This window comes from Symphalangus syndactylus, chromosome 14 (genome assembly GCF_028878055.3).
Source record: "Symphalangus syndactylus isolate Jambi chromosome 14, NHGRI_mSymSyn1-v2.1_pri, whole genome shotgun sequence".
Taxonomy (NCBI): domain Eukaryota; kingdom Metazoa; phylum Chordata; class Mammalia; order Primates; family Hylobatidae; genus Symphalangus; species Symphalangus syndactylus.
Window position 1 is genome coordinate 76,073,308 of NC_072436.2, and position 28,000 is coordinate 76,101,307.

The 28,000-nt window shown below is 42.4% G+C and overlaps 2 protein-coding genes across 7 annotated transcripts in view; one reads left to right on the top strand and one right to left on the bottom strand.

Annotated features, from left to right (window-relative positions):
- AFTPH (aftiphilin) overlaps positions 1-2,333 on the bottom strand; it is a 66,731-nt gene extending 64,398 nt beyond the window's left edge. For 2 of the 6 annotated variants that reach the window (XM_055242924.2, XM_063617896.1), the window contains exon 1: positions 2,017-2,292. The gene's annotated coding sequence lies outside the window, so the exon portion shown is untranslated. Of the gene's footprint in view, positions 1-2,016 lie in introns of all 6 variants that reach the window. The other 4 variants (XM_063617895.1, XM_055242925.2, XM_055242926.2 and 1 more) reach the window with 3 other exon arrangements.
- On the top strand, positions 2,040-4,434 carry LOC129462705 (uncharacterized). The gene has a single exon (XM_055242934.1). It carries the CDS (start codon positions 2,040-2,042, stop codon positions 2,514-2,516), a length of 477 nt encoding a protein of 158 aa, XP_055098909.1. The 3' UTR covers positions 2,517-4,434.
- The last annotated feature ends 23,566 nt before the right edge of the window (positions 4,435-28,000 follow it).

Here is a 28,000-nt window from a genome sequence, read left to right on the forward strand (position 1 = left end):
AAACTAAAAATACTTACAAAGTTCCAGCTAGAAAGTTCACTATTCTACTTAAAAAGGAATTGAAAGTGCTAAGAATAGAGGGAAAAACCTTTATTTTTTAATCTACAAAGTGTAGGTAACATTAAATTAGAATATAAACATTTTATTTAAATAATTTATGATGATTTAAAAATATCTAAATACCTAGCGGCCTTTTATGAGATTTGGGGGAAGGGTTGGGAGAGAAGGGGCAATCCCTTAATGAGAAGCTATTCAAAGACTTTGCCTGCTGAGGAAAGCACTTTAGATTTCACACAAAGTAAAACATTATTTGGTACTCAAATGTCATTACATTTCTGAACTAGTTTTTCACTAAATGTAAGCAGAACAAATGAAAATGTAAAATGATGTTTTATAATAGGATTCACCCAGATTATACAATTTTCATAATGAAAACTGGATTCTGCAAGATTTATCAAGGCTATTATGGACATATTATCCTTGTTGTGATATAGGATTATTTTTTAACAGTCTCTAGGTCAAAAGATCAGCAAACATTAAAACTTAAATGCCCTACATATTATGTGAATTGTAGTGGATTTTTTTCCAGAGGTTTTTGAAGATTTAAAAATATATATGTACTTTGAAGATCAACTGATATATCTAATTTCATCCACGGAGGAACAACTAGATCTCATGAATATCTGCTGGGTGCCATTTACTGGGCTAGATGTTTTACACAAGATCTGTCTTTTAATCCATGTGAAATATCTTTATGAACAAAATTTAGGAGGCTACCACAGATATTTTGTTTAAACAAATATACCTCTGCGAAGTGTTAAAAATGACTACTAAAAAAGCCAACATTTAAACTGGTAAAGCATATAAAATGTACGTGACTGTGCTAATTATATTAACATAATAATGTTGAAACATTTGTTGTCCGTAGAGTTTAGCATATATTTTAATGTCTAAGAGGTTAACTGAAAGCAATAATTAAGTGTAGCATCAAAGATAAACTCTGTGTCTCCCCTCCACCAAAGAAAATCCTCGGAATAGGAGGTGGAAGGAAGACTTACACTGTAGGAAAAGTTGAAAACCAAAGTTCTACTTTACTTCTCCTAAAGTGAGAACTCTGAAACGGAACCATTACTTCTGTTTCATCCCCCTGCCCAGTAAAAAATTTACATGTATGAGTCAGTTCTTCCCTCGGCCCCAACAGAAAAGACTCAGTATAACCAAGCTATAACTTGCACAAAGCAACAAGGAAAAAAAACCTTTCTATCCCCACTACTTTCCTAATAGAGCAAGGACCCTACCACCCCTCACCCCATACTCTGCCTCTGCCCCAAGCAAGACGCAGCACCTGCCAAACCAGGCACTTAAAGAATAATGGTCCAACTTTTCAAACGCAATCTGGAGAGGAGACGCAGATAATTTCTTGAAGAGTGCAAGAAGACAGCAGAAAAGGTACTCTCAGGAAGGGATGCGTGAGCTTTGGGGCTTGTCCCCTCTGCCTGTTGGAGGATTCCAAATTCGCTTGCTTCGGAGACCCTTGGAAGCAGCACACTCAGGTCGCAGCCAGCCTCGGGCCTCGGTGAAGGAGGCAGTGTTTACACCTGTCACGAAGGAGGGGGAAGGAGAGCGAAGAAGCCCGAGCAAAGCCCTAAACTTCTGAACAGCTCCCGGGAGAACGCAGCCAGCGCGGAGCTTTGGGAGGTGGAAGCAAAGGGGCAGGCAGAGCCGGCGGCGGCCGGGGAGTGAAGGACTCCCACTTACCCGGCCGGTGCCCGGGATGGCGAGGAGGGGGCCGTGCGCTTCGGGCGCCACCAGCGGCGTTCCCGCACTCGCCGCAGAAGAGAGCAGAGCCCAAGCCGGGAGCCCGCAGGCCCGCAGAGCCAGCTCCGTCCTCGCAGCCCCCGGCTCCGCGGCGGGCAGATGTTCCCGGCCCGGGTGAGGGTCCGGCTGCTGGGCCGGGCCCGGTCCCCGCACCCTCTTTCCCCGGCGCAGCTAGGGGAGCGGAGCGGCGGCGCTTACCTGGCTCCTTCGGGGCGGCCGCGATGGGCATGGCTCAGGGGCCCGGGGAGGAACTGAGTCCCCGGGGAAGGACCGTCTATTCCGACGCGGAACTGGTGAGAGCGGAAGGCCGGCTGCTCACAGCCCTGTCAGCGCAGCAGCACCATGGACGCCCACCCGGAGTTTCACCGCTGCCGCGGGACCCCCATGCCACTACCCTCCGCCCTCTTCCGCCGCCGCCGCCTCCACCTCCTCCGCGGAGACCCCCCGCCCACTCCACACACTCTCCCATCATGCAGCGGGGGAGCCGCTGCCGCCGACACGTCACTTCCGGGCGCAGGTGGCTAGGTCGGGACCGGGCGCTGGTGGGTGCTGTGGGGTGGGGGAGGACACTCCAGGGGAATTGGTGTCACAGAACGCTTATCCCTGCGCAGGCGCTCTCGTGCAGAGCGCCGGCCGCCATTTTGGGTGCGGGCAAGCTGCCCTTTCCTTTTACTTCCTTGCGAGTCATAGAGCTGTAGGGGGATAGACGTCTTCCCGCACTCAGGCGCCGGCTGAGGCTGCGCTCCCGGCGAGGGACAGGTGCTCCTCTCAGCCGGTTAACGTTCAGCTCAGGACCAGGTTAAGTTTCTTGCTCTCCAAATAAAATTGTAAAGGTTTGGAAATATAGAACCACATTTTTACCAAAAACCTACTAGAGAGCATTCGTCAGCTTGCCCTTTTCGCCCCGAAAAACGACTTTTTCACTCACAGCCCGTCTCTTCCTCTTTTTAAATTTATGCCGACAGAGGAAGAAGCTGATATTTAACAAATAACAAGAGATTGCGATAAATAGAATTTAAGGTGGGAAAGCAGCCGCCAAACTGACAAATCGTCTTCGACGAGAAAATAATAGTCCGGAATTTGGCTAATGGATGGAGAAGGTGGTCGTTTTTCATAGATCCTTACGGAGAATATCCAGTGAAGCTAAAGAGACCACCATAAACTTCTGCATTCAAACGCATTTCTGGAACAGAAGTCGTAACCGATTTTGTTTCCATCATCAGTCCTGAACAGTTGATTATTTGAAAATAATCAACTGTTATTTATATAAAGGTAATAAAAATATTACCTTTCCTCCTCCTTTACAATGAATATCTGTTAGAACACCAGCCAGTGTAACAATCAGAGTACAAGGCTACAGGATTATGATTACTGTCTCGGATGATGAGCCCGGGGTCCTACAAATCATGACCCCCGTCGGCTCCTCATTCTGCCCATATTTGCCAAACGTCTGCATCAGTAATTTGAATAATTTAAAATAGTCCCAAAATAGCAAAGCTCAGCAGTTATGCAAAGAAACAAGAATGGAAAACACCCCCTCAGCCACAGAGAAGTGTCCACCCCTTTGGGTGGAGGAATTATACAAATCAGGAGAAAGATAAGGACAATAGCAGTTCATCACGATTTATCCCGCCTCTGCAATGTTCTAGACAAATTAACTCGGAGCGCTCCAATGGACCCGCATTTGTCTCTTTACTACTCAATCGCTGTAAGATATACGGAGACTGCATCACTTTAAATGGGAGTATCATTTGCTTTGTGGTGATGCTGGATTTTGTGTTATTGCTCAGTCACTAAAGTAAGAAAAATCTATACGGCTTGTCAAATTTATGCCTATTGTATTTCGCCCCCTGCTGGTTTAGCTCGTGTGCAAGCTTGAATTTGTGTGTGTGTAGAAACTAGAAATTGATTTTAAACGAATACATGCTTGTTTTCATTTTACAGCTGTACTAAACAGAAATATCAAAATAAGAACATATGACTAGACCTTAAAGCAGACTGTACACTAAGAACATGTTTAAACTAAATGAATTTAAACTGCACTCCAGCCTGGGTGACAGAGTGAAACCCTGTCTAAAAAAATAATTAAATTGCACATCCCCTATCAGCTTACAATTTTGTAATAGGGAAATTGAGTACCTATTTGGCCAACTAACTTGTAATTGGTAATCTTACATGTAATTCTGAAGACAGTGACCTAATGCTTATGAAATTTTATTACAAAAGGAAAGTATTTGAGTGTTTGTAAGATGATAAATCTGTGGGAAATATAAAGTCCATTTCATTTGGAGTCAATGATAGTATTGTTTTTACTTACCTTTTAAAAATTATGGCCATAACTGCATTATCTAAGATTTGGCATCAAGAAAAGAGGAAGAAAAAAATTACCAGTTAACATTTGTTGTATTTACTTCTAGTTTTTTTTCCTGTCCTTACTTTTTACAAACTTGTAATCATAATTTAGATTTTGTGTCCCTTTTGTCACCTAATTTTGTGTTGTAAGCATTTCCTCCCATCGTTTAATATAAAACCTTAATTTTAATTGGCTGCTTAGTAGTCAATGGAATGACCACTATATGGATAGTTTTCACTACTATAAAATAATACTTAGATGAACACTTTGTGTGTGTGGCTTTGTTCAATTTTAGGATTTTTTTTCTCAGTGTAAAAGTTACTAAGCGAAAAGGCTATGAATGTTTTATTGGTAATTTATCATCTCATATTATTTTCCAAGAGACTGCTAATTTAGAATGCCACCAGCAATATACGAGTGCACTAATTTTACCACCTCCTTACCAACCAGCAGTGAATGATAATTAAGAGGGGAAAAAAAGATGGAATAGACTAAAAAGTGAAAACAATTTAATTCATTTTATATTGTATAAGAAATTAACAGACAAGCAAGAACAAAACCTCAGCAATGTGGTGGTGTTCTGGAAAGGCAATATGTGTAGAACCTGGGTCTATGACCAGGTTCTGTTGTCACTATGATTTTGTATAAGTTACTTAACCTCTCTTGACCTCAATCTCCTTATATAACAAATGGGAGAATACAGTCAGATCACAGGTTCTCAACCCTCTTAGGACAAATAAGGTTTGGCACATGTATCTCTTTAAGAATATGGTAAAAGCTTTGGCTCTTTCTGTAGAAAAATGCTTATATCCACAGACACTCAAATTTCTCATCCTAAAGCTCATTCACGGAAGAGGGTCTTTGAACCACAGCTTAAGAAATATGCACCAGATAATCCCCAAGATCCTTTCTGTATCTAAACATTTACCTAAGATTTTATTTATTTATTTATTTTTATTTTTATTTTTTTGAGACGGGTTCTCCCTCCATTGTGCAGGTTAGAGTGCAGTGGTGCCATCACAGCCCACTGCAGACTGAACCCCCTGGGCTCAAGGGATCCTCCTATCTCAGCCTCCGAAGTAGCTGGGACTACAGGTTCATGTCATCACGCTCAGCTAATTTTTTTATTTTTTGTAGAGATGGGGGTCTCACTATGTTGCCCAGGTTGGTCTCAAACTCTTGGGCTCAAGCAATTCACCCACCCTGGCTTCCCAAAATGCTGGGATTACAGGTATTATGTCACCACTACCTCTTGAAATATGTCCTTCATACAGTTTTATAAAAATAGGGTATTAGGCTGGGCATGGTGGGTGACGCCTGTAATCCCAGCACTTTGGGAGGCCGAGGTGGGCAGATCACTTGAGCCCAGGAGTTCAAGACCAGCCTGGGTAACATGGTGAATCTCCATCTTTACAAAAAATTAGCCAGGTGAGGTGGCATGCTCCTGTAGTCCCAGCTACTCGGGAGGCTGAGGTGGGAGGATCACCTGAGCCCATGAGGTCAAGGATGCAGTGAGTTGTAATTGTGCCACTGCACTCCACCCTGGCTGACAGAGCAAGACCCCTTCTCAATAATAATAATAATGAGCGACTTTCCCAAAGTGTGATGAGCAACAGAGATTTTGTTTCTTAATCATTCCCACTGATCTTTCTTGGATTTGCTTATCAAATTTATTACATAAATAATAAAAATTACAATTTGGTGTTATAGTACTTCCTGGAGTACTGGATATCTAGAACTTTCTGGACATATTCAATGTATCAGGGAAAATATTGAATATTTCAATATTTAATATGTCTTAACCTGTTAAGACAGTATTAATTTTTATCTGTAAAATTGGAGAGGTAGGGAAGAAACTGCTGTTTGACTACATTATTTCTAAAGGTACTGAAACTTTTTCAGCAAATTGTTTAAAGGGTCAAATTCTGTATATAAAGCTCTAACAAATTTTATAGAACTTTCCAAGGAAAAAATTTTGAAGGATGGGCTTCTGGTAGTGGTAATTGACATGAATACATAACATTTAAATCAAAGACCCCAAAGTCGTTTCCTAGATTTATTTAGACAAATTCTTTTGCCACATGAGGACCAGTGTTCCACTGCCTTTGGAGGATTTGGCAACAAGGTGCCATCTTGGAAGCAGAGAACAGCACGCACCGAACAACCAAATCTCTTGGCACCTTGATCTTGCACTTCACAGCCCCCAGAACTGAACCTGTACCCACTCATGGGCTTACCACATATGGAGCAATATAGAAGGAGTGTTCTCCTGAAGGGAGCTGCAGCCCAACCTTCTTCTTTTTTTTTTTTTTTTTTTGAGACGGAGTCTCGCTCTTTCACCCAGGCTGGGCTGAAGTGCAGTGGCGCGATCTCGGCTCACTGCAGGCTCCGCCCCCCGGGGTTCACGCCATTCTCCTGCCTCAGCCTCTCCGAGTAGCTGGGACTACAGGCGCCCGCCACCTCGCCCGGCTAATTTTTTGTATTTTTAGTAGAGACGGGGTTTCACCGTGTTAGCCAGGATGGTCTCGATCTCCTGACCTCGTGATCCGCCCGCCTCGGCCTCCCAAAGTGCTGGGATTACAGGCGTGAGCCACCGCGCCCGGCCCCCAACCTTCTTCTTTATTCTAGTCTTCAAGCCTCTCTTTTGGCTCTGAGCAAAGCTTTGAAGGGCTCATTATGTGCTATACTGATTGCAGAAATGATTCCACTATCAACCTGCTATGTTGTGAAATTCAGCCTGATCACCTGGAGAAAACATGACCTTTCTGAGCAACTTCTCTCTCAGGAGAAAAGTCTCCTTTATTTTGAAGGAGATTGGCCTCAGGGCACTGTGGAACAGTCAAGTGATAACTCTATTTCTACTTTTGTCCCTTATTTCAAGGTGAAGAGAAGTGGAAACCTTGCTGTGAGTCATGACAAAAATATATAAAGTAAAACACTAAAATTAATTTCACCTGTTTCTTTTTACTTTTTAAAACTGTAGCTACACAATGTGGCTCACATTATATTTCTATTGTACAATGCTGAACCTTTGTTTAAAACCTACATCTGTCTTTAAATTTGTGTAGTCATAGGATCCAGGGAAATACAATAGAAGTAGTTTTCATGCAATTTTAACAGTTGCATGAAGGCAGAGACTTCTGTCTGCTTTATTCATTTCTATATTCCCAACTTCAAGAACATGGCCTGGTACATGGTTGATGGCAATACATATTTATTCAATAAATGACATTCCCTTGAATGAGTGGCGTGGGTAGTTCTAGAAAAAAAAATTTAATGTATCTTTTTTTTTTTTTTTTTTTTTTTTTTGAGATGGAGTCCCGCTCTTGTTGTCCAGGCTGGAGTGCAGTGGCGCAATCTTGGCTGACTGCAACCTCCACTTCCTGGGTTCAAGCGATTCTCCTGTCTCAACGTCCCTAGTAGCTGGAATTATGGGTGTGTGCCACCACAGCCAGCTAATTTTTGTATTTTTAGTACAGACGAGGTTTCACCATGTTGGCCAGTCTGGTCTTGAACTCTGGACCTCAGGTGATCCGCTTGCCTTGGCCTCCCAAAGTGCTGGGATTACAGGCATAAGCCACCATGCCCAACTGAAAAATTTAATGTATTTTTAATAGCTTTCTTGAGGCTTTGCTATTTATCATGTCTTTCAATGGTTTTATAGTTATATAGGTGTAATATCAATTTATGATCCTATCCTTGATTATTATTTTTGTAATTTTTCTTTTTAAATTAATTAACAATTTACTGAACACCTTTATGCACTCAGCTTCCTCTATTTCTGTGCTGAGGGACTGTAAAGAAACAGGCCTTGGTTCCTGCCCAGAAACAGGAGTTAACAGTCTAGTTGGGGAGACAAGACTGATATACCTGAAACAATTGTCACCTTGAAACTTCTGATTCTATCAAATGGAGAATAATTAAGTGCTGAAGCTGCATAGGATTGACAATAAAAGTAGCAAGTTCAAAGAAGAGGAAGATCTGCTGGAATAGTTTGATAAATGCTTCATTTCAGATATGTGTTTGCCCCAGTGTATCCAATTGGTTCTGCTGAGGAGTATTTCTCCAGGCTCCTTGAGGCCCCATGCATTAGGCCCTCCCCTTCCCAAGAACCAGCCCTTCCTCTCTGCGGGGGTCCCAGAGGGAGCTTCTCTCAACCCTATGCTGTTCCAGTGAGGTATGGTTTGTCCAGGCACTGTTCTCATGCTGCAAGTCTTGAATGATCTCAGATGTCTTTGGAGCCTAGGATCTTGCATATAAAGAATTTAGGGATAATCCTCTCATTGTTATTTCTCAGGAGCCCACCACTTTCACTTCAAAGTCTTTAACATGTTCCATGTCCCCCTAGCTCCAAAGCTACTCTCCTGGCTATTTCTTCAAGTCTTCATTCAGGTGGCCCCATGAAGAGCACCAGTGGAACTTCCCATTGCCCTTTGGGAACTCTAACCAGCTCAATGCCATGAACCCAGAAGCTGCTCCTGGCCCTGAGATGATACTCCTTCAAGACTGTCCCAAGCCTGGGCAACACAGGGAGACCCCATCTCTACAAATAATAAAAAAAATTAGCTGGGTGTATTGGCGCACACCTGTGGTCCCAGCTACTTGGGAGGCTGAAGTAAGAGGATCACTTGAGCCTGAGAGGTTGAGGCTGCAGTGAGAAGTGACCGAGCCACTGCACTCTAGCCTGGGGGACACAGTGAGACCCTGTCTCAAAAAAAGACTGTCCCCCACACTTCTCTGTTGCAGCCAGGCCTGGGATGCTGACATTGTGCTGTCAGAAAGAGACAGCTTGGTATATGAACAGGATCAGCTTCAAAGTGGGATCGGCCCAGATATGAACGTTAGCAACATCATAGAACCTTGCAGAGAACTTTCCTCAGCTGCAAAAATCAAGAAAATGTTCCCACCCCACAGAGCTGCTATCCAGCTGAAATGAACTAATATATGTAAAAGATTCCTACACTGAGCCCAGTATTGGTCTCTTAATGGAAAACCCTACTGTCACCAAATTGACCTTTCCCCCAGACCAAAGATTCTCAAATGGGGCAATGTTGACACAAGCCCCTCACCACCAACCTGGTGACATTTACCTATGTCTGGAGACACCATTAGTTGTCACAACTGGGGTGGGGCTACAACCGGCATCTAGTAAGTAGAGGCTAGGAATATCCCTAAACATCCCACAATACAGATGAAAGCCCCCCAAAATGCAGAATTATCCAACCCAAAATATCAGTCGTGCCAAGTTTGAGAACAAACATTTCAGAACACCCTAAAGCTGCCAATTGCCACTGATACTGCCTCAGAGAATTCTGTCTACTGGGGCTGCTAATTCTGAGTCCCTCAAGTGTCTGCTGCTGCTCCCCTGAACACACCTCACACTGGCTTTCCAGAGATTGTCAATGCCGAACTCCCTGATGACATTTTGGACCTCTGGTGTGCTAGAGCTGACAGAGACGACAATTCTGGAGCTCTAGTCTGTGCCCATATTGAGTGCACCAGACTCTAAGTTCTTATAGCTCTGTAGGGCCCATTAAATAAGTGTTGCTGTATTGTGTTGTTTTTCTTATTAGGAAATCCTAGCAGTCCTCACCCGGAACTGAGCAGGAGAGACCTGTGCAGAGGCTGTGCTGGGAGCTTGACCTGGGGTAGAGGAGGTTGTTGGATCCCAGTCAGAATCAGAGTGGGTGGGCACTTTGCTTCCCTTCATAAATACCATCAAGAGGAGCATCTGTCCTCTCAGGTGAGGGATTCAGCCCAAAGCCAAGGGCTCAGAGGCAGGCAACATCTCAGGGGGCTGCTTAGCACATCTCTCTACTACACCTTTGGTTCCACTGTGACCCTGTCTTAGACTATTTTGCCTCATCCAGCCTGGTAGGTATTATTTTTGCTTTGCTGCCTCCCTCCCCAACCCCCACCAAAAGACAAAGACAACTGAACACAGCCTCCTGATGTGATGCAATGTAAAGTACACAAATACGGAACTACACAGTATTCTTGCCAAACATATTTATCCTGGAATCTAAATAAGCCTTTAAATTCAGCTTCTAGTTTACAGGAAATACTGGAGGAACCAGTTAAATGACACTATAAGGAAACAGGCATGCAAATCTAGTATATGGATTATTTTACAAGACAGATAACTTGGTCTCTTCAAAAGTAATATTCTAGATTAAAAGAGACCGTAGAGGATTAACGACCAAGTGAAATGCATGGTTCTTGACTGAATTATTATTTGGACAAACTAAGCCATTTCTAAAAGGTATTTTGGAGATAGTTGAGGAAGTCTGAATATGGCCTGGCATTAAATATTCAGGGAATTATTGTCAATTTTTAAAGATAGAATAATGAAATTATAGAGATATAAGAGAATGTCCTTACTTTATGCAGATGGCCAAAATGTCATGATGTCTGTAACTGAATGGAAAAGTGCATAAAGCGCCTGCAAAACCCTTACCTGTACCTGATATTAGGCTACAAGCTCCTGGAGGACAGGGAATACCTTTTTCATCTTTATGCCCCCACAGCACCTGGGATAAGTCTTGACTTACTCGTTAATGCTTGTTAAGTGGTTAAATAATAAGCTAATAGCCAAAAGAAAATAAATGCCCCCTTGAAACCCTGTTTCAGAACACCCTAAAGCTGCCAGCTGCCACTGATATTGCCTCAGGTAATTCTGTCTGCTGGGGTTGCTAATTGTGGGTCCCTCCAGGGTCTGCTGCTGCTCTCCAAAACTTAAAATCACTTGGGGAGCCACACTGTCACACTAGCTTTCCAGAGATTGTCAATGCTGAACTCCCTGCTAACATTTTGGACCTCTGGTGTGCTAGAGCTGACAGAGACAATAATTTTGGTGCTCTGGCCTCTGAGCCCATATTAAACATTCAGGGAATTATTGTCAATTTTTTTAAGATAGAATAATGAAATTATGGATATGTAAGAGAATGCCCTTACTTTTTGCAGATGTCATGATGTCTGTAACTTATTTTAAGATAGTTCAGGAAAAATACTCCATGTACATAAAGAAAGCATGGCAAAATGCCAGCAATTATTAAATCAAATCTGGGTTGTGAAAATATTGGTGTTTATTGTACCATTCGTTCTACTTTTTTCCACTTTGAATATATTCATAATGAAAAAGAAAATTTTAAAATACCTTAGTGTGCAGATGAGATCTGGATTTATTTATTTCCAAATTACTGCATTCCCTAGGCTATCATTGTCAAATACACATTTCTGATCCTGGAACAGATCTTGTTAACGATGATCTTGAAAAGGATTTTAAAGATGTAGAAAGGAGAAAACCAGCAAGTACTGCAACTTCTGAATCAATTGTAATTAGTTTAAGCCCTCTAATGTGCACAAATACAGTAGAATTACAACTCTGCTCAACAAGGAGCAGTTCTAATGCAGTGTTAGCAAGAGAATGGCAGGAATTATAGCATCATGAGTAGTGCGCTATTTAAGTGGCAGTATCAGCTGAAGTCCTCTCTATGACTTTCCAATACTGTTCCCTGTGCTTTGAACATTCTTCTTCCTTCTAACAGGGGACAATTGTCTATTTGTTGTTGTCATTAATGGCTCAGCATCTAAACTCATTTCCTATATTTCAGTAAATCTCCAACTTACGCGTCTAGGTAGGAGGGAAAGACTTCATCTGAGTATAAAAGCTGAAAATGCCAGTGTAGAGAATTAAAGATAGCTGCATTTTATTTTTTTGCCATTCCTTGCATTGTGAAATGGAGCTTGTCTTTCTTCTTGAGTGTATCCTAGCCTGTGACTTGGTTTGACCACTAGAATGGGTAGAAGTGATGCTCTGTAACTTCCCAGGCTAAGCATTAAGAGATCTGAAGCTTCTGATCTTATTGTTTGGGATGCTTCCTCTTGGAAGGGAGATATTTTGTAAAATGTACAACTATCTTCAGGGCACCATGCTGTGGAAACCCAATCTATATGAAGAGGCCCCATGGGAGAACTGACCTGCTCTGAGAGCTCGCAGATGACAGCCAGCTATGTGAGCAAAGTGTCTTGAATATCCCAGGCAGAAAAGCCTTCAGATGATTGTTGACCCAGCAGATACCACTTGGAGCAGAAGAACTGTCCAGTTGAGCCAAGTCAACCTACAGAATATTGGGGTATAATTATGGTTATTGATGTTTTAAACCACTAAGGTGGTTTGTTGTGCAGTAATTGATATTGAAACCAGGGATACCTATTTTCCTAGCTTTCTTTGCAGCTGGGTGCAGGCCTGTGACCTAGGCTGGCCTGATCAGATGTCTCTGTCCCAGACTTTGTTTTGGGAGCTAGTGGCACTTAGAAGCAAGAACTACAGATAATTTTTCTCTGATGGTGATGTTAGCAGCTGCAGCAAGACTAAACTTCTGGGGCACCAGGTGCTGGTTGCTGCTTAATGTCTACGGGTAGTGGTACTGGCAGTGTCAGCTCCAGCAGTATCCTCACTAGACCAGATCTCTGGCATGATTTTGAGAGATATTTCTGGCTATGTGGACTCTGAGTCCGGTTCTTGAGTAATCCAGGAAATTCTGTGAGCTACCTAACAACATTTTAATAAGTTTCTTTTCTGCTTAATCAGCCAATGCTGATTTCTGTTGCTGGTGACTAAGAACTCTGATGGATACAGCTGACTCCTGTTTTTTCCTTAAGATAAAATTCAAAGCTCAAGAGTTACTCCTCCTGGAAGCCTTCACTGACATCTCCATTCTCCATCCCCAAATTTGTGGCTCCTCTTCTAGCCTCTGCAGTGCCTTGTGTGTGTCTGTAATACTGTGTTTATCATATCCGTTGGAATTTCTAATTTCCTAAACTGCCTGCTCCACTAAATTGATGACTTTAAAGGAAGGAACTGTATTTTAATTTCTATTTCTAGTGCCTAGGGTAGTGCTCATCTAACATTTATTAGGTGAATGCATAATTGAATAAATGAAATTGATGGTATGAAATTTAGTATGTTCCTAACAGCAACATAAATATGCATCATTTCAAAGTTTCTTTATAATTTAGATTCTTGTCATAATAGAACATTGATAAGGTTCTACTAGCAATAAAAATAGAGCAAATTTCAGAATATTACATTTGTAAAATACCACTCTAAATTCTCTGGATATTACTGATATCCATAATCTTAATGAATTTCTTCTCAACCTAGTAATGGTTCCCCTTTAATGCACTGCCAGAACATTTTTCATTGTAATTCCAATGAATACTTTTACCCTTTCTGATGTAAAAATGTTGAAAGAGTGGGTTTTAAAAATCCATTTAAATGATATTCCCCAGAGTACTTTAACTATTTGGAAGGAAGACTTGTGTAAGAAAAATCACTTTAGAAGTAAAGACATGATAGATACACATCATCATGCTTTTAGCCCTGTGATTTAGTGAGGTCATTTCATTTAGTGAAGTCATGCTCTCATTTGAGAAGAGCATGGAGTTAAAGGTGAATGAAAATATTTGTCTAATCAAAAATCCAGCTACTAAATCAGGCTCCATTCACTGCATCAGGTCTCCAGGCATGGGGTATTGGCAGTTATGACATTTAGAGTTCCACGGGTGATGGTGACATGTACCAAAAGTTGAAAACTATTAAGACAAGGGGGCATTTATTTTTTTTTGGCTATTAACGTATTATTTAACCACTTAATAAGCATTAATGAGTAGGTTAAGGCTTGATCCCAGATGCTGTGGGGGCATAAAGATGAAAAGATATTCTCTGTCCTCCATGAGTTTGCAGCCTAGTATCAGATACAGGCAAAGATTTTGCATGTGCTTTATGCACTTTTCTGTATGTCCTATACTTCATTAAAACAATTATTGAAAAATAATTGGCCGGGCGCGGTGGTTCACGCTTGTAATCCCAGCACTTTGGGAGGCCGAGGCGGGCGGATCACGAGGTCAGGAGATCGAGACCACGGTGAAACCCCGTCTCTACTAAAAATACAAAAAATTAGCCGGGCGTCGTGGCGGGCGCCTGTAGTCCCAGCTACTCAGAGAGGCTGAGGCAGGAGAATGGCGTGAACCCAGGAGGCGGAGCTTGCAGTGAGCCGAGATCGCGCCACTGCACTCCAGCCTGGGCGACAGAGCGAGACTCCGTCTCAAAAAAAAAAAAAAAAAAAAAAAAAAAAAAAAGAAAAAGAAAAATAATTGTCTCTACCTTATGGATTAATATGAGGTCTAGGTGAGATGATGTAAATAAAGTAATGAACACAAGGCTTGAGACATAATAAATACCAGCTAATGTTAGCTTTTGCTGCTGTGGTGGTGGTAACTGCATGTGCTGTATCTCTACTGGGTAAGAGGCCCATTCTCCTTTGGCTACATCAGCTGCATGGAGTTTGAGATAGATAAGTCATGCCAAGAGATGATGGCACACCTCTGAATACTGTGTCCCTCTCGTAACTCCTGAGCACAGGTTCAAGTGAATCAGTGTTTCAGGTGTTGCAAGGCCCCTCCTCCCTGTGGTTCACAAAGCAGTTCCTGAGTGGGATGAGGCAGAGTTGAATCTTGGGTTGTACTTAGGTGCAAAAGGGAACCTGTTAAAATCTATATATTAAGGAACTGGGGTTGATGGTTCTTAAGCTTTTATGACCTTACTATAATACTTTTATCCTTCCATCAGCATTATACACATATGATGCTCAAATGTTTGTTGAATGAGCACATATGTCTCAAAAACATCAGTAGTTTTAAGTCTGTGTTGCCTTAAAGTCTATGTGTACATCCTGAACAATTTGAGTGCTGATCTTACCAACGCGCCTGCTGAGAGAATTCATGTTATCCATTTTTTGTAACATTCAACCTAGAGAAGTGCTCCTGCAGCTCACTCTTGCCAGCTCCATCACAGATCAGCAATCTAGATTAGCCACACAGATTCCAAATCTTTCAGCCATATAGGGCAGCCCCTCTCTGGTGGTGTGTCTCAAGTCTCCCTTGGTTGAACTTGGTCTGTGGATCACTTCCAGACATGCTGGCCACCTTGCCATCTGTTAGGTTTGTTCATTTTTGCCAGTGCATCCTCCCCCAAATTCAACCTCAAAACAGCTTCCAGAGTGACCTATCTATATTACAAATCTAATTTTGCCATTTATTACCAGAAATACTTCACTAGTTTTGCCCAGCCTGCATACATAGTAAAAACAGAACTCTTTCACTTAGTAAACAAGATCTTTCATAATTTGCCATCAGTTTCCTGTTGTGCTGCTTCTTCATATGCACTCAATTACTTGAAGCTCCCTAAACATTTCTCAAGCATGCATGCATTTCCCACTTGATTCCCTCTGTCTAGAACACCCTTCTACCTAGTTAATGACTACAAGTCCCAGAAGACTTGCTCAGATGTCACCTTTGGGAAGATGTTTTGACTTGCTGGCCTGAGAATGCCCTTTTTCTTTTTTTTCTTTTTTCTTTTTTTTTGAGACAGAGTCTCACTCTGTCGCCCAGGCTGGAGTGCAGTGGTGTGATCTCTGCTCACTGCTAGCTCCGCCTCCTGGGTTCACGTCATTCTCCTGCCTCAGCCTCCTGAGTAGCTGGGACTACAGGTGCCCACCACCACGCCTGGCTAATTTTTTGTGTTTTTAGTAGAGATGGGTTTTCACCGTGTTAGCCAGGATGGTCTCGATCTCCTGACCTGGTGATCTAAGAATGCCCTTTTTCTTACTCCACAGCATACTGGAGCAGGAAACACTCATCATATGGCACCATATCAGTTAAGGTCCTTGAGAGTAAATAAAGGTGGGATCCAGGAATATGGGATATTGATGTTAACCTGATCAAAATTAAACACATATGTTGGTAACCAGGTCCTGGGAGCAATGAGTTTACAACAGTGCTGCTCAGACTTTAATGTCACTTGGGGATCTTGTTAAAATGCAGAGCCTAATTCAGTTGGTCTTGGGTGGGACCTAAGATTCTGCATTTCTAACAAGCACCCAGGTATTGGCAATGGTGCTGGTTTGAAGGCACACCCTTAGGAGCAAGAGGTTACATCAAGTAAAGGGCACTCTCCTACGTGCTGAGAATTCTAAGAAGTCTAACACATAATCATTCCTGACAAGAAGCTCCGGATCTAGCTGGGGAGCTAGGACACACACATAAAAAGACAAACAAGGGTCAGATAGTATCATAACATCCTACTTCTCTTTTTAAGGTGTAAGGATCATTACTGCTGACTTTGCCATCTCTTTCATCTTAGTATAAGGTGTTAACATACACTAAGGGATCTAACCACACAAATCCAGAGACATTTAAGATTACATATGTGGGCCAGGTGTGGTGGCTCATGCCTGTAATTCCAGCGCTTTGGGAGGCTGAGGCGGGCGGATTACTTAAAGGCAGGAGTTCAGGACCAGCCTGGCCAATATGGCAAGACCTCATCTTTACAAAAATTAGTTGGGCATGGTGGTGCACACTTGTAATTCCACTACTCAGGAGGCTCAAGCAGGAGATCACTTGAATCTGGGAGGCGGAGGTTGCAGTGAGCCGAGATTGCACCACTGCACTCCAGCCTGGGTGACAGACTGAGACCCTGCCTTAAAAACAAACAAACAAACAATAACAAAAAAAAAAGAAAAAATTACATATATACATAGAACAATGGAGCCATTCATTTACATTTTTCAGAGTTCATTATGCGTTATAAGGAAGTTCTGAAAATATCTATGACAATAACCTCCATAAACAATTCCAGCACCTGTGCACACGGAGCAAATACAAGAATATTCATTATAGCCCTGTTTTTAACAGCAACGTAGTGGAAATAATCTAGCTGTTCACCTGTAGGGAGATGGGTAAATAAAATGTGGTAACTCACACTTAACGTAAATGAAATAGATCTGCATGAATAGACATGGATAAGTTTCAAAAATGTTGATCGAAAAAGAAAGCAAGTTCCTAAAACATACACATAACATCAAAGTCTTCATTTAAATTTAAACATAAAACACTATGTATGCTATTTTACAGCATAAAAGCATGCATGGGAAATATCACATACTAAACTTCAGGATAACAGAGATCTCTGGCAAGGGACTTAAGGGTTGGGAGACTGGTCTTATCTCTGGGAAGAGAGATAAAAGGAAGGGTTGAAGTTGATTAATGGACGAGAATCGGGCTCCATGCCCTCCATCCTGCTGAGTATGGGTGGAAGAGAGATCTGTGATCCCACCCAACTCTGTCCTCTAGATTGGGTGTTTGCCAAAGATGGATAACCTCTATTTTCCCAGCAGGTGCTTTGTTTGGATCAGTGTTCCAGGTGACACAAGGCCCTTCCTCCCCTGTAGCTCCCAAAGGAGTTCCTGGAGTGGGCTGAGGCAAGGCTGAATTTTGGGTTGTACTAAGATATAAAAGAGAACCAATTAAATCCATGCACGGTTCTCAGCTCCTGGCTGATGAGAAATCCATGTGGCGGTTCTCAGCTCCTGGCTGATGAGACTTCTCCTTACTTTTTATCAATGAGTTTCGTATAAATAGCAAAGGCATGTTTTAAAATTCTGAATCTGACATTTTTATCCCCACAAAATCTATTTGTATTTTTTAGTTTTATATTACATAATTAAAAATAGAAATTAAATTATAAAAATGCGAAAAGCCAAGAAATATATTTTCTCAGATAATAGATTATAATATAAAACAATACAAAAAAGGGAAAAATGTCTCCTACCCCAAATACACAATTCCACCTTCTCAGCCATTACCAATGTTAGCATCTTGATAATATAAAAATTCCTGTGGTGTATTTTTTTAAGGTATGAAATGCGTGTCTCCCTATGCTGTCCAGGCTAGAGTGTAGTGGCCAATCCCAGGTCACTGCAGCCTCAAACTCTTGGGCTTAAGGGATACTCCTACTTAGCCTCCCAAGTAGCTGGGATTACAGGTGCACGCTACTGAGCCCAGCTACTTTGTGTGTGTGTGTGTGCGCGCGTGTGTATTTATAGACGTTTTTTTGCCTATATAAACACATATAAACATTTTTAACATTAAAAGTAAGTAACACTATAAATATTACTTCATGATTTGCTTTTTTTCTATTGGAAAGATGTTAGGTATCTTTTTCCATGTAAGTACGATAAATAAAAACCGATTCAAGCCTCTTTAGTGGCTGTATTGTATTTAATTGAATGGAAATACCTAATTAATGTAACTAGTCTCCTATTCAAGCATATTTACATGTCAATTTTAGATATAATAAATAGCACTGCAACATTTATACCCGTGCACATTTGAGGATGTGTGCCACCACTACCTAAAATGGAAATTGCAAGATCAAAAGATGTGAACATTTTGGATGATCTACACTTCAAGTTCTTAAAACTAGGTGGAATAAATTGCCTTATGACTGTCAGACTATGAAGTCAGTATACTACGGATTAAAGCAGAAATTCAAGAAGCCATCCTCAAAAGAGTTGGAATAGATCTTAACATGATTAAAGATACAAACGTATCACACTGAGTGATATGTCACTCAGAAAAGGGTTCATCAGCAATGGAAGCATGAAAAACAGAGAGTAAGAGAAGCAAACACAGAATGACCTTGTCCAAGGAAGAGAAAAATGTGGCTCTCAACCATGTGATTAAACTGGTCTTTATTATTATTATTATTTTACAGCGGAGAAGGAAGCATCAAACTTTTATAGCTTGATGACACATCAACTGACTCCTCCTACACACTAAGCTACCTTCTGAAGATTATTCCTCTTACTCTGTTTTCCATGCTTCCATTGCTGATCAACCCTTTTCTGAGTGATGTATCGCTCAGTTTGGTATGTTTGTATGTTTAATCATATTAAGACCTATTCTGACTGTTTTGAGGATGGCTTCATGCATTTCTGCTTTAACCCATAGTGTACTGATTTTATAGTCTGACACTCATAAGGCAATTCATTCCACCTAGTGTTAAGTACAGTTCTATGGTAAGGAACAGTTAGAAGTGAACTATGTAGGGCTCCATGTATACACAAGTATATAGCTCCTAAATGTAATGTTGAGTGGAAAAGTTGCTAAAGGGTACACACACTATGATACTGTATATATAATGCCTGAAAACCTGCAATATCATAGATCACTCAGGGATATTTACATATTTTATAAAAGCATGAAGACATACCTGAAAATGATAAACAAACAATTCAGGATGATGGTTTTCATTGGCAGTGGATCAAAGAGGGGAGTGTAATCACAGAAAGGTTACACAGGAGGCTTTATATTTATATGTTTAGACTTGATGGTAGATACATGGATGCTCATCGTATTACTCTCCGGGCCTTTTTGCTCTTTTGAATGTTTTCATAAAGAAAGAATAAACGATAAGAAGGTTTAGTCTGGCAGGAGCATAGGATGTGAGGCGGCTATTGGAAGAGGTATGGTAGAGTGGGACAGGGTCAGCTCAGGAGGACCGTGCAGTAGCTTTGCGCCTGAAGATCCCCAGAGGCCCCTGAGGAGGTTTAACGGCGGTGTGGAGACTGTCATGGAGGCAGGGTGACGAGTCAGATGGATGCTGCACGACTCAAGTGGGAGACAACAGTGAGTGGGCTACACTCGGAATACAGAAGAAAGGACAGAGTGAAACTGTCAGCTCATGTTGCCTCAATGCTTCCTCCTTTCTTTCTCAGGCTCCTTTGCCAAATGGCTTCTGGAGAGCTTCCGCTAATGGGAGGCACTGTGAGAGGATGGAGCAGGGAATGAAAAAGGCTGGGTATTTCTTCCTCTCCCTATTTCTCTGCTTCAAGTGGCCTCTCCAACAGGGACTGTGCCTCCTTCACATCCACCTCCCGTGAGACAGCTCCTCTGCCGGTGCAGCCAGTTCTCACCAGGCAGCCCTGGCTTCTGGGCACGGGTAATAAGTTCGTCCCCTCAGCCTAGAGCGGATGACAACTTCCGATTGTTGCTGATGCCTGGGTCACATCATCGACCCCTGCTCTGCATTTCAGCTCTTTGAACACCCTAGTAACTGGTTTTCTGTGTTAAATCTCCCGTTGATCCCTGACTGGACCCTGACTGAGACACATACTTTTTAGATGCTTTATATTTTGTCTTCTGTGGGAAACAGAGGCATGGTGGCTAAATGAGCAGGGCTGTGGCCTCACAAGTACTAAGGCAGCTAGAGGCCACTAGAGGCACCTGAAGCTCTGACTGAGGTACTTTCCTCACAAATGGTGGAAACTCCTGAGAAGACATGGCTTCTTCCAGGGATATCAATGACTGCCATCAGGCCAGCCAGGCAGACTCAGTCATCAACTGGGCCCACCATTAAAATCAGCTTTCTTGTTTGAGGAGACGCTAATTCTTCTTTGGAAGAACACAGCAGTGGGGAATCGGTGTGGACTAAAGCTTTTACAAAGCAGTTTCTTTTTATGATTGGTCTCTATCATTTATTTATTTTTGAGACAGAGTCTTACTCTGTCACTCACTGCAACCTCTGCCTCCTGGGTTCATACAATTCTCCTGCCTCCTGAGTAGCTGGGATTACAGACGTGCCCGGCTAATTTCTGTATTTTTAGTAGAGATGGGGTTTTACCATGTTGGCCAGGCTGGTCTGGAACTCCTGACTTCAAGTAATCTGCCTGCCTTGGCCTCTGAAAGTGCTGGGATCACAGGCGTGAGCCACCACACCCGGCCTGGTCTTTATTATTTTTAAAAATTATTTTTGTGGTTACAAATTAAAACACATTTATTATACACCTTTTGGAAAATATAGAAAATATATTTAAATTAGAAACAACAACAAAACTCTCAAAAGTTTATCTTCCCTTATGAAGGGAATCAGTTTACATTAAATGAAGTCTGTGAAACAAGGATCTAAAATATTTTGCTTATTCCATCTATATTATAAGTCATCTGTTTTTCTTATAAGGAAGCTGAAGTGAGAACCTAATAAACGAAACAAAAAGCTTTTATCAGCTGACTATTGGAATGGGGTGAAGGTCTCGAATGAGGATAAACATATGTGCTAATATCCATCAAGATACAGATTTCTCTGTTGTCATTAATTATGAAGGGATAAGGACACCATTGTTGTCAAATTGTTTTTCTGCAGGGCTTTATCCGTGTGAAATGTAAACCTGTTACATCTGCATGGATTTAAAGGCTTGTGATAAAGGCTTAGCCAGTCATGAAAGGTAATAAGACAACTGCGGCAGATGGTAATGGCTCAAAAATTACCTCTTATTAGTCACATGAAGATATATACATATTAAGTCCAAAGCATTTTTCTTCTTCTTTCCCTCCTTTCCCTGAATTTCTCTTCTTTAAGACCATACTGTGTGACCTCTGGTGTTTTAGGCAGCAAACACCAGCTCAATTATTTTCCTTTTGCAGTGGCTTTAAAATAAAGTTCTTCTGACAGTTTATAAACCTAATATTCAATGAGAAGTTTTGTTTCTTCCACAGTGTGCTAAAAAAAATATTCTGAGCTGAAAAACTGGCTTTAGAAAGTGGTGATCACACCATAATACTCCCATGATTTTCAGGTTAGTTGGTAGGACGTCCCCAAAGTAGTTCCTCTCCCCACAGCACCTGCTCTCTCTGTCTCTCTTGCCCTTTCTTTTCCCTTCCTCATTCTTTCTTCCAAGCCTGCCTTCTCTCAGCCTCCCTGCACCTGAACTGGCTCTGGTTCTCCTCCACCTCCGTCTCCACCTTTAGACCCACTCAGTGTGTATACTCAGTCCAACCCAGCAAGGCAAGAAGCTCGGACCTTAGCCAAGTCAGACTACCTGTTTTTCTGCAGGCATACCCTTGGTGGGGGTGGGTCTCAGGACATCTATATAGTTTTTATTTTGCTTTATTTTATAAAAAATGGAATCATCTCTCTCCAGACATAGTGTTGGGCAAATTACTTGGGAAAAAAGAATGCTCATGGACATTTCCCCATTAATTCATGCAGTGCATTCCTCTTCTTTTTTACGGCTGCATAGTATTCCCTAGTGGGGTCAACCACAGGTTTTTTTGTTTTTTTTTTTTTTTTTGAGGTGGAGTCTTGCTTTGTCACCCAGGCTGGAGTGCAGTGGCGAGATCTTGGCTCACTGCAAGCTCCGCCTCCCGGGTTCACGCCATTCTCCTGCCTCGGCCTCCTGAGTAGCTGGGACTACAGGCACCCACCACTACGCCCAGCTAATTTTTTGTATTTTTAGTAGAGACGGGGTTTCACTGTATTAGCCAGGATGATCTCGATCTCCTGATCGAGATCTGCCTGCTTCGGCCTCCCAAAGTGTTGGGATTACAGGAGTGAGCCATCGTGCCCAGCCCATATATATATATATTTTTTTAACCAATCTCCATGTTGATTAACAGTAAGGCTTCTCTACTGTGTTTTGCTATGACAATTATGCCAGGATTTCTCTGTGTATTTGTCGGGAGAGTGGGGTAGAAAGTGAAAGGAAAGGTGGGTAGTAAGTTTGAAGCATGTCAAAGGGTGGGCAAGTGTGGTTTTTGGCTGCGATGATGATTTTGGCTAGTCAGAGGGCACCTGCAGAGCATAGCTAGATTCCTTGAAGATGGGGTGGGGGTGAAGGAGGAAGGAAGTAGAAAGGGCAGCTGAGGGGATAGGACAATGCCTGGATGGGATGAGCAGGCTTTGTACTTGCCACCTTCCCACTCCTTATTAGGCAAACCAGTGCTATCTCTCAACTACCAATGTGGGGTTAGAGAGGCCCAAAGTTAACTCATCTCTTCCCAATCTAATACTTTAACTGCTGGCTCTTCTATGTCTTAGTTTGGGAAGGCAGACTGAGATCAGCTTGTGGAGGGTCTTTAGTTCCCTATCAAGGGCTCTACAGCAATAGGGAAGACAGTGGACTGTGCTTGAGTTGAGACTTCAGTCAGTTCTCAGCTCAAAAGTTTGTTTTGCAGCCAGGAGTGGTGGCTCACACCTGTAATCCCAGCACTTTGGGAGGCTGAGGAGGGTGTATCACCTGAGGTCAGGAGTTCGAGACCAGCCTGCCCAGCATGGCAAACCCCGTCTGTAATAAAAATACAAAAAATTAGCTGGGAGTGGTGGTGGGTGCCTGTAATCTCAGCCATTCAGGAGCTGGGGCAGGAGAATTGCTTGAACCCGGGAGGCGGAGGTTGCAGTGAGCCGATATCGCGCCACTGCACTCCAGCCTACGCGACAAGAGCAAAACTCTGTCTCAAAAAAAAAAAAAAACACAGAAAGTTTGCTTGCAACAACTCAAGTGTTCTTAGGAGACAAACAGCACAATTAAAGAAAAGCCAGCCTTGAGAAAGAACATAATATATCACCTGTCTGGTTGTGCTTCAACCTAATTGTGTACCTTTACCTCCCAGGGTAGCTCCATTCTATTCAATGAACTCTGTCGATATTCCTTACGCTCTTTAACTATCTATGACTATGTCCCCATAGCACCCCCATCCTCATAGCCCTGCTGGCTCCTTTGCCTTCCGTTTACTGTGCACGTTCATAATGCACACTGGTAGCATCCAGCATGGCTTCTAAACACAAATAAAACTTGTCCTCCAAGCTTGACTTCCTCTAAAGCATTTAAAACCTATGGTTACTTTTTTTTTTTTCTTCATAGAATCTTTCAGTCATCATTTACTTGGAAATGCTTGTTTCCTACAAGTCTCATTTTGCAAACAGCAAAGCAACTCCAAAAATTGTAGCAATATGTAATCTGATATAATGTGTATGTATTAAACTACACGTTTATCTGCAGTCTAACACCAGCCCGCAAATAACAAAATGCTTCAAATTTAAAAATTTTGCAGAGTACATTTTAGTCTCAAATTTATGAATTCTATTTTCTTTGCAGGGATGACCAAAGAGGAAGGCTTTTATTCCCCTTCCTTCTATTGTTGCTCACCTTTCAGTCAAAGCATGGGTCTGTGTCCCAAACTTCCTCCTTCCTTCTCCGTTCCTGGGTTTCCCTTGGAGCAACCTGCCACGGGGCCTCTGTTTGGCCTGGGCCTTCCTAGGATGCATTACTTAGTCTTGGTTCTCAGGATCAGGTGAGGGCAACTCTCCTCTATGCTTAGCAGCCTGCCCAGCTGCTGCCATTTGCAGAAAACTTGAACCCAAGGAGAAGCCTTTTATGATCTGGAAGAAGGTGTCATCAACATTGGTACCTTTGCTTCTGGCATCAGCACCTGACATGTCTCCTCCTGAAACTTTTTTTCCTGCTTGTCTCTAGAGAACCGTCTCCTTTTTTGCCAGGGCTTTCAGCCTTCATTTCTCCAGGAGTGATTTTCTCAATCTCTCCACAAAAGCCCAGGAGGAAAGAAACTGGCATTTCATCCATAATTGGCCATGGTGTGGTATCAAAAGGCAGTGGGAATATGAATAAACTTTTTACATGGTTGACACAAATATGTCTTCCAACAAAAACCAGCTCCTGCCAACACTGGAGTAGGTAGTGATATAGTTTGGATAGGTATTCCCTCTAAATCTCCGTTGAAATGTGATCCCCAGTGTTGGAGGTGGGGCCTGGAGGGAGGTGTTTGGATCATAGAGGCAGATCCCTTATGAAGGGCTTGGTGACCCCCCACCTTGCTCCACCCCCTCCCCGTCCCCCCCTCCCCCACTTCCCCAGTAATAGGTAATGAGTGAGTTCTTGCTCTGTTAGTTCAGGCGAGAGCTGATTGTTGATAAAAACCAGGCGTCTCTCTTGTTCCCTGCCTTGCTCCCTCTCTCACCATGGAACATGCTGCTCTCGCTTTGCCTTCCCACTGAAACATTCCTGAGGTCTCTCCAGAAGCCGAGCAGGTGCTGGTGCCATGCTTGTACAGCCAAATAAACCTCCTTTCTTTATAACTACCCAGTCTCAGGTATTCCTTTATAGCAGTGCAAAACAGACTAATAGAGGAATAAAGCTTACTTTGTTTTGAATAATCAGTGATGGGATTACGCAGAAAGTCCATGTGTCAAGGAATGACTTAGAGTTATCTTCCTGGAAATGACTTAGAGTATCTTCCTGGAAATGAAGATCAATATACTTTATTCATGGTGTGTATGGATGGGGACTTGTGTATGTGTGAGTTCCTTCCTTTATAAAGGAGCTAGTTTCTGAAATTGAGAGGGCCAGGTTCCCAGGGGATAATTAGGATTTTAACAGCTTGCTGTGAATGGAAAATTTCACTTCTCTATGTATTGAAAAGTAAGTGCATGCTAATGGTTATCCATGCCATTAGTTAGTCTGCCAAAAATTTCTATCAGAATTACACATTCAGATAGATGTTCCAACAAGCACAATCAGCAGAGACCTGTAAAGACTTCTGGAGCAAATTAGTCTGTACCTGATGCATTATCTAAGCATGTTTGCTTTTCAGATTCATAAGTTTTTGTTATTTTTGTCAGAGTAGCATTTTATTTCTCTTGACTTTCTATTGAATTCTTCAAGGTGGCTGTTCCAAACCCTTTTTATCTGTAAACTAAAAATAAAATTCTAAGGCCCCCAACCATCTGAATGCACTCCTTCCTTTCAGCTAGAGCACTCCAAAGTTAACCTGAAAGACTGATACAGGCCATGATGGGAAAGTGGGGGTCGGACATGCCTCATGATGCCCTCCTCCCTTTTGGAATTCAGGAAAAGCCAACCAGCATTTAACATCAACACAGACCTTAAGTCTGATGAGGAACATTTACAGTCCATTCTCTCTGAAGCCCGTTACCTGAAGGTTTCATCTGCAGGACAAAACCTTGGTCTCCACAACCCCTTCTCTTAACCCAGACATTCCTTTCTACTGATAATAACTCTTTCAACCAATTGCCAACCAGAATATGTTTAAATCTACCTATGACCTGGAAGCCCCCTCTTCGAGTTGTCCTGCCCCTTCAGATTGAACCAATGTAAACCTTACATGTATTGATTGATGTATTATGTCTCCCTAAGTTGTATAAAAGCAAGCTATATCCCGACCACTTTGGGCACATGTCATCAAAGCATCCTGAGGCTGTGTCACAGGTGCATCCTCAGCCTTGGCAAAATAAACTTTCTAAACTAATTGAGACCTGTCTCAGACACTTTTGGGTTCACACATCCTTCCCAAAGAAGTTCTAACCCACTCCATCCTTCATAGATGACTTCTGCACCTAATTTACTGAAAAGATCAAGGGCTCAGCTCTCCTCTCCACTATCTCAATTTTGCTTGGATCATCATATATCACTTGCTTTTTCCTTGATTCTTCCTCCCTATTTCCAGAGAAGTCACATGCTATCTTTGTTCTCAAAGCTAACCTTATCTGGGTTTCTTGATTTTACCAGTACTTCTTTGCCTCCACCTCCATCTACCAGTATTTTCCTCCTTCTGGCATGTTCAGGTTGCCATTCTCTAGCTCCGTGAAAATATACCCTAACTTCCTGACTGCAAAAGCCTGATGCTGCTTCCCTATCAGATTGCTAACTTGTCTTTTTCTTTCCCTTTACAAACATATTTCTGGCAAGTGAAGGCTATCATGAGCTTCTCCACTTTCTTTATATGCTTTATACTTGTCAAATCCTGGCAATCTGGAAGCATCACACTTTTTAAAAATTAAAACTGGCCTCTTAAGCCAAGCACAGTGGCACACACCCATAGTCCCAGCTGCTTGGGTGGCTAAGGTAGTAGGACTGCTTGAGCCCAGGAGTTTGAGGTTGTCATGAGCTATGATCACACCTGCGAATAGCCACTGCACTCCAGCCCAGGCAACGTAGCAAACCTCATCTGAAAAAAAAGAAAAGGCCGGGCGCAATGGCTCACGCCTGTAATCACAGCACTTTGGGAGGCCAAGGTGGGCGGATCATGAGGTCAAGAGATCGAGACCATCCTGGCCAACATGGTGAAACTCCGTCTCTACTAAAAATACAAAAATTAGCTGAGCATGGTGGTGTGCGCCTGTATTTGGGAGGCTGAGGCAGGAGAATTGCTTGAACCTGGGAGGCGGAGGTTGCAGTGAATCAAGATCATGCCATTGCACTCCAGCCTGGGCAACAGAGTGAGACTCCGTCTCAAGAAAACAAACAAACAAACAAAAAAACATCCTGGCCTCTCAAAAGGTATCAGTGAATTCAGTGAACTAATGAACTGTTCAAACCCCAGATCCAAAGACCTCCTCCTGCTGCTCTCTGTAACACTCAACAATTCTAACTGGGCCATGCTTGGAAAAGAGGGACAGTGAGTGAGATTAGGGAATAAGAGCAGGTAAGTGAATTAAATGGATTCCAGAAGGGAAGGGAAGTTTTTGCAAGCAGCCATTGAAAAGGTTAAGCTGAGTCAAACACTCCAGGGTCTTGGGCTTTGTTCTTTTTTTGTGGAGGAGGATGGGACAGAGTTGCCTCCTAGGTCCTACTGTCAGAACCAGGGCAGTGGGTCCTGTGTATTCTGGTGGGTTTGGGCGCAGCACTGCCTGAGCAGATAATGGCCACGTGGTTTTTGTTTTGGGGAAAGGACTTAGACAGATACTCAGAGCCCACAGAGAGGTTTCTCTTTACTTTATGGACTTACGCATATTGATAATGCTCACCCCAAGTTTTTCTAAAGAACTCAAGTTATTCCAGATCCAAGACTATACCCGGGGGAAGATAACATCGGATGACCTCTCTTTCTTCAGATTCTTACCATGGTTTTCATAACAACATACTGTTCCTCCCACTCTGGCCTTTGTCTCATCTCATCTGTTGAGCTCATCTGTTGTTGCATGAGCTGCAAAAGCAGAAACTTCCCAAGGTTCCCCTCCAGCGGATTCCTCTTCTCTCAGTGCATCTACCTTTGATTTATCATCCATTCCCATGCTTTCTAAAAGCTTGGTGAAGCTGCCTCTTCTATAGTATAACCAAAAGTACACCAGGTTCTAGAAGGCACACTTTATTTTGGATAATTTTGAAAGCTGTG